Genomic DNA, 7,735 nt, shown 5'->3' on the forward strand with positions numbered 1-7,735 from the left:
GATAAATGCATGTGACAGCGACAGAGCACAGTCCCCACGACCTTAAAGCAGCTTCGACTCGTCCCACTCCTTCCCTCCAACTTCTATGAAATACGAAAGCTAAACCTTAACACATTAAAGCTCTGCTTTCCCTAAAACGCTAACCCAGTGTGTTTGATCAAACTCCAATCTATTTTTCTGCCTTCTATGCGCGCCCAGCGGGAGCGAGAACTCTAGATTTCCAGTTCAGCTTTTAAGAGGAAGCAGTAAATGAGACGTGGATTGGAAAGAGATTATTGGAAAGATGTTTCTGGCAGATAAACATATCAAAGTGTCTCACTATCAAAGGCTGTACACGCAGAAACTCTCCTAACGGCCCATCTTTGCCGCACGACGAATCATTAAAGCATCCATTGAGTGGAAGCGCTGCTCTGCCTGGGCGAAGCTTGGTCGGCTGGGGATGAAAGCTCATTGGCTCATCGGGGGATTTCAGGAGGGACAACGGGAGTCACAAGCCTTTTAAACAGCATAAAAACTGCACTGACTTCACTGCAGTTGGGCTGGGAATTGTATAAGATCTTGCTTATACAGACATGTGGTTTAGTTGCTGCACTTAAAGGAGCACTCAATCAATAAACCCTGCCCTTCACTGTGTATGTATGTTACCTGTTTGGACGAGCTCCAGCGTGCATGAGGTGTGTGCTTTCATGCACGTGCACAAGCCTGTCCGAGTGCATTCTGCAAATACAGGCGTTATTCTGGGGTCCAGTCTAAGTTCTGGTCCATAGTGTTAAGAGCTGATTGCCCCAGATTTTATCCAGAAAGCTGGCTGAGCTTCACTCACTCAAATGAAAGATTTCATATCTGTTCCATATTCTTTGATGAAAGCGCCCCAGAATCAAAGGCTGTGAGCTGCACAGCCCCCCTACAGCCTCCACAGTGGGGGTCGCAGTCACAGAGGAGTCCACAGCCACTCCCACAGACACCGTCTACCCAGTTTTCATGCCGCCGAGCCACCGACGGCAGTCACAGAAGAGGGGCAGCGGTTATAAACCGGTTCATAAGTGACCACGGGAACAAGGCCTTCACTCTTTCTGCTGAAATCAAGGCGAGCTTCTGCCTCTGGATTTCAGCACTGTGGTGGAGATGCATTAACACACTGCAGAGGAAGTTAACATCAAAGACCCTGGACATACATGATGCATGTATCAGACTGCTTATGTGGCAGGATGAAGGTGTTCCTCTACGTCAGCAATCCAGTGTTAGAGGAGCACAGAGGCCCATTAAAAACCCTCTGTGAACAGACTGAAAGCAGCTACTTACCAGTATTCTGTCCTCTGTTTTACCATTTTTGGCGTCGATCTTTATGCCATGAGCAAACTTGATAGATGATTTATCAACAATCTTCCGGATGCTTTCTGTGGATGAAAACCACAGCATACAGACATTCAGTGTTAAAAATACATATAAACAGGGCACTCGTTCTTTGTGTTTCAGTCTTTAGAGGACCACACCTCGTGCATGCATGCTCAGTGGCATTGAATAAAAAACACATTACTGCCAGGCATTTTTCAAAGGGCGCTGTCGTTTTCCTACATTCCAGATAGACAATGACTTCAGTCATTTCTTCACAGATGAGTCGAGCAATTTATCACAGTGAAAATTACAGGTGCATTTATTTTTGTCACATTAATGTTACATGGACAGTGAGTCTACACTGCACTACCATAAAACAATAACATTAGTCTGACAAAAATAAAAAGGGATGTGATGTTTACTGTGGATTACGTTCTCTCCCTGCAAACTGATTTCCATATCATATCATAATCTTCCAGTTATGGCAACAACAAAAAAGACTAATAAATACACATAGATAAACATAAATAAATTCATGGTAAATCTAAAGGTCTAAAGAAGGGTATCAAACTGTTCTAGGGGTTAAGGGACTGACTGTTAACTATAATGTTTGAGGCCAGTTGGGCATCTCTGTGCATGTCAGTTCCCATTTCTCTATCATCTCATTTCCTATCATCAAATCATTACTAAAGACAAAAGAATGCCTGAAAAACTACTTCCAAAATACCAGTATTATCTTTAAGAAAAGATCCCAACACAAATGGCATTAGTCCATATCTAAGTGAACTAAACCATCCTGACCTTTGGGCGGACAGGCTTGTATTCATGTCTTCATCTAATAACTGAGGGATACATCAGGCCTGTCATGTGGAGAGACCTGTCGTGACATTTCACATGATAAAATAATCCAATAAACTCTGAGTCTGCATAAATCCTGATGATTATAAATAAATTACAAAATGCAAAATGATACAATCTGCATATAACATTGGAGCACTGAGGGATTTTATGTTGGGCTTCAAAACACAACAGCAATTATCATGAGGGTGCCTGGATTAATCACAGATTGACTTGAAAATTTAGCAGTAATTTTCCTCCGTGTTGCTCAGTGAGTCCAGCACAGCGCTGCCACCGAGCTACTCTATCTTGTGGTGTTATCAAAATGGTTCACAATATGCTTCAGTGTGATTTTCTTCCTCGCAGGAGCAACATGACACATTCAAGCATCAGTGTCCATGATTCACTGAGAGCTGTTCCTGTCAAACAGCATCGCCCTCAGTGCTGCGACCCCTGACATGTATAGGGAACATAACCTGCCTGCTGTTCCAGAGGAGGTGTCTTACTCACAGGGTGGGAACACTGACATGTTATCATGGAGACATCGAGTCGACTCGCTGGCAGGAGTGACATGATTCAGTCTCTCCATTACTGTGGCTGCACAGCACCCCGAATGACGACTTTATGAGCAAATCGATACTGAAGCGGGGATTTGGCAGTGCAGTTGATACAGTCGCACCGGCCGGATACTGAAGCAAGTATTTCTCTCTGTGGAGCAGAGTTTATCCATATATTCAGGTGCAAATACGTCTCTGTGAGGCAAAGTTCAACATGATGGAAAGTTGGTATATTTGCTCAAGTGCTATACTTGCATATTTCTATTTTATGCTACTTTGCAATACATTGTGCTTCTAATCCACAACATTTGTCCTTTGCAGAAGATTTTACATACAAAACACAGGTTAATACAATAGGATGAATTACTTGAATTTGTACATAGTTTTTCTTCTCTATGGTTTTTAACCTTGTGTGTGGACTGTATAGCTACTGTTTATTTATCTCCTTCTATCTCCTATTTATCTATCTATTTTTTTAAATCCCGTAGCGGTATTGAAAGCGAAAGGGCAAAGCAAGAATTGAATTGTGTGGTGAAACTTGTTTTTATCTGTACATATGACAATAAAACAATTGAATTGAATTGAATTGTAGCATAAACAACATAAAAAGTACCTTAAACTAATAAAACGTTAACATGCTGCTTGTACATCAAGTGATCATCTGTGATAATGATCCAGTAATATAACATGATGACACTGACAGGGACCATTAAGGTACAGAACGAGCACCTTTTTGACGCGCTTTTGTACTTTTACTTCCAACTTTTACTTGTGGATTAGAGTGTTTTCATACAGTAGAATCACTACTTTTACTCAAGTAAAGAATATGAACACTTCCACGTCTACTGAAAAGTATCTGGGTGTTGGTGTATTAAAAGATTGAGTTCACCTTCCAATCCTCAAAACATACACGAGTACATACACACAAGGCGGCAGTTTGCTGTGTGACCATCACCTCTACTAATACAGGATCTCTGACTTAATGAGTCACAGATGGACACGGTGATACAACACTAGACAATAATCTCAGTCCAAGCGGAGCAGAGATCAGGGCTGAAGTCTCATTCAGGTGACCTTGTGCAGGCCTGCAGGCCACCAGGGCCACGGTGGTCCTGGCTGCTCCTCCTGTCAGTCAGTGCAGGAGCCGGCAGGTGACTGAGCGAAGAGGCAGGGATTCCACTGGATTAATCATCACAGTGCGCCTAATAGAGCCATTAGGAGTAATTAACACAGCAGCAGCACAGTCCCGGATACCCTGAGCATGTGTGGAGTGCGCGTCTGTGTCTGTGCGCGTGCGCGGCGCTCGTGCACGACACTGAATCCAAGGCTGCGCTGTGACTTTGACATGTGTAAGCTGTTGCTGTTTGAGAGAGAGAAAAAAACGAATAAATATTTGTGCATTCTGTCGCGCCGGTGGGTTTGTCTAGCTGGTGCGTTTCTGTTGGCAGGATGAGCCGAACATCTGCCTTCATCAGTCCCCCTCTCTTCACTTTCGCACGCACGCGCGCGCACGCATGCACGCGCACAATCACTATAGCGCTCTAGCTGGATAGGCTGCAACAAAGATAAGATACTCAAGGGTTCAGGTTCAGAGAGGTGGGAGAAAGCATGCGGAGAGACAGTGTGTGTTGGTAAAAAAAAAAAAAAAAACAGGGAACAAAATGCAACCAGACCCACGAGTCCACACCATTATTTCCACAACGCCCCTTTTCCTCTCTCTGGCCTAAGGCTGGGGTTTATATTACCTGATCCTTCCCGAGGGGCAGGTTTAGACAAGCTTTATCCCCCTGCACTGTCAATTATTCATCAGCACATTAACTAATTCACACGCGCCGAGAAGGAAAAAGCCGCCCCGGAAAGCTTCGGGACAAAATGCAAAGGTGTAGCTCATCAGCCAATGCGTCTGCTCGGTCGCAGCCTCCGCCAGACGCGCGGAGGAAAAGCATCCCGAGCCCGAACGCAGACACCCCGGGGCTGAGCGCGGCTACAGCCCGCAACAAGACACACACGGAGCGAAATAACCAAGCGGCAGTCTTTACCCACCTGTGATATCCTTGCTCACACTTACGAAACCAGAGGCAGTGATCTCTTTAGAAGCCATGTCTGTTCCTCTCTCCTATCGCCACCCCTCCTCCTCCTCCTCCTCCTCTCCTCCACCTCCTCCCCACTGGCTCTCCTCCCTCCCTCCCTCCCTCCCTCTCTCTCTCTCTCAGAAATGGACAAAAAGAATGGTCTCTCTCCCAGGCATTCCAGCAGAGCATCCGACTGGCCGACGCGCTTCCTGGAAGAAGTCCTGTGGATGCTGGGAGGCTGGATGTGGGAGCGACGGGAGGCGGAGGGAGGGGCGGAGAGGTGGAGGGAGGGATGCTGAGGAGGAGGAGGCGGAGACCACTGAGGGATAATGAGGCAGCCGGTTACCTGAGAAAGCACACAGCACAAGGTAGAAATTCACTGGAGATGCACTGTAGTTTGGCTGCTAAAAGTTTGAGGTGCAGTGAAAACCCCAAACAGACTCACTCTTGTGATGAGCAATAGTTGCTTTCTAGTAGTAATCCCTAGGGCTTGTACTGTCCTACATAAAAATTAGTATAGAGTCACCAGTAGCTTTGTGAGCCTGTGCTCATACGTCTCAGCCTGCAAACATGCTGATGCTAAAGTCCAACTAGAATAACATTGAATTATTGTGGTCAAAAATAATGCCAATATGCTTTTTATAAAGGGAAAGAGGGCCTTTGGACAAATATTATGCTCCTTCTCTTTGTATAGTGACAGGAGCTGGCAGGCTGAGCACCTGCAGTGGACCAAGAGACAAAGTGAATGAACTTGTCCTGTAGCCACATTTCATGGGAGCACAGCCTGTTGTTAGCGGCACTGAGGAGTAAAGACCACACCAGCATCTTATCGGACCAAAGTGACCTTTGCAGGTATATTTACATGCTGTTTAATGTGCTGCAGCGGAGCAATTAATTACACATCTAATAATAATACGCGAGGCAAGGCGAAGCCGCTCATACATACTACATTTACATAGACAAACAAAACATTAAAATGACAAAACAATAAGCAATAAAACACAACAAGATCACACAAATTAGGAAGATAGAAATTAAATACAATATATTCAAATGAAACAACATAGTTACAATGAAGTAGGAAGTTATAAGATGCTCCAAATGTAACAGAGGAAATAAAAGAGCAGCAGAGAAACCAATCACTCAAATGTACAGGAGCGCAACTACGTTTTTTAATTTAGATTTGAAAGTGTTGGGTTGGGGCACATTTGGTTCCACATTTGGTTTGCAGCGTAGCAGCTAAAAACAGCTTCCCCGTGTTTCTCAGTCTCTACCAGTTGACTGCCTCCTAAGGATCCAAGGGCCCTAATGAGCTTATATGTTCCAAGTAGATAAGATTGTATTTTGGCCTGAGATTATTAAGTGATTTATAAACGAGCAACAACACTTAAAAAAATATATTGTAAAGTATGAAGAAGCCGGTGTAAAGAAGGAGGAACAGGAGTAATGCACTCAGGTCCCTTGGTTCTGGTTATAACTCTGGCTGCAGCATTTTGAATGAGCTGAAGTTGTCAAGCAGTGTTTTTGGGAAGAGATTACAAGGGAGCATTACAATAGTCTACGCTGCTGGAACTGAAAACATGAATAAATTTCCCTGAGTCTTGTCTGAATATGAGACCTCTAATTCTTGATATTTGTTTGAGATGATAAAATGCTGATTCAGTTATTGGTGTTGCTGCGGAAACTCAGATCTGAATTAATTAAAACACCAAATTTAGCCTGCAAACTGAAGCTCTTGCTATGTGGCTCCAATAACTGGCTCAGTGGCTCATCTCTTCCGCCTATGATAGGACACAAACATTACTGCTTTATGCGAGACTTGCTTGGCTGTATCGAAATAAGGCCTCCGATCATGTAGACAGACACCAGAACAGTATTCTGTAGAATTAATGCAAAAACCAGGTGGTGCCATCATGATTTTTTTTCTCAAAGAAGACCACAGGAATGATTTACAGAGCAGATACAGTATGCATGCTGTACTCTAAAATGGACTGCAAGCAGGTGCTATGTTTACCATCTTTACTCTCTTAGTTTAGTGCCTAGACCAAGGTAGAAAACAGTCCATGGTTTAGTATTTTAGCAGCATCTGTATATAAAGGTGGATGACATGGCAGCTCCAAAAAAGTGAAGCCAAAACATCTGGATTGCCCCTTGATGGCTGGCTGCAGTACAGGTCATAAAGCCCATCCCCTCAATGTTAGTGGGTGGCACTAAAGGAAAAGTCAGAGAGCCAGCAAAGTCATTAGGATTCACCCTCTGAGGACCACAAATATCAGTATAAAATTTCATTGCCATCCATTAAATAGTTGTTGAGCTACTCTAGTCTGAACCAAAGTGGTGGGAAGGGGTTATGATTTCCCTCATTTAATTTACCAAAACTTTATCTGACTGAAATTGACTGGATTAAAATTAAATGAAATGCTCCTCAAGAGAAAATAAGCATCAGCATCAGCAAGAACTGGAAGGAACAGTCGAGCATAAAGAGAACAAACAAAGGACGACAAAAACAACTAACAACCCGAGGAGATGTATAAATAAAATTGTGAAAAGCTGAATTTATTTCAGCATTGTCAGAATGTACATAACATATCATACCAACAGACTAATCTGAAGAGAAAATGAAAAATTATGTGAAAAATATACTTTTGTTAGGTCACACGTGCAACAAATGATGATAGTGATTGTGGTTGAATTGCGGTTTTGGATCAGCCCCTGGATTCTGCTGTCTGCCAGCTCCGCCTGTTAACTGGCTGACAGAGGAAGGAAATGTCTCCACCAAGATGACCATCTCTGTCTGTGGTTTACTGTGACAGTCAGTCAGAAACTCTAGCTAAGACATACTAGTATTCTCCGGATCAGAGCTTCTAGACTAAAATGGCAGCTAAAGACAAAACACAAATTCTGAAATATACATCATATTAAGTGGAGGAAAAC

General features: G+C 43.5%; 1 protein-coding gene across 1 annotated transcript in view; it reads right to left on the minus strand.

The window, feature by feature from the left end:
- Positions 1–4,830, minus strand: part of LOC139202869 (capping protein, Arp2/3 and myosin-I linker protein 3-like) — a 28,519-nt gene extending 23,689 nt beyond the window's left edge. The window contains exons 1-2 of the mRNA XM_070832462.1: positions 4,773–4,830; positions 1,303–1,397 (exon numbers count right to left, since the gene is read on the minus strand). Coding sequence (XP_070688563.1) covers positions 1,303–1,397; positions 4,773–4,830 — 153 coding nt within the window. The remainder of the gene's footprint in view (positions 1–1,302; positions 1,398–4,772) is intronic.
- Positions 4,831–7,735: the final 2,905 nt, after the last annotated feature.

The sequence above is a fragment of the Pempheris klunzingeri genome, chromosome 6 (genome assembly GCF_042242105.1).
Source record: "Pempheris klunzingeri isolate RE-2024b chromosome 6, fPemKlu1.hap1, whole genome shotgun sequence".
In the NCBI taxonomy this organism is placed as follows: domain Eukaryota; kingdom Metazoa; phylum Chordata; class Actinopteri; order Acropomatiformes; family Pempheridae; genus Pempheris; species Pempheris klunzingeri.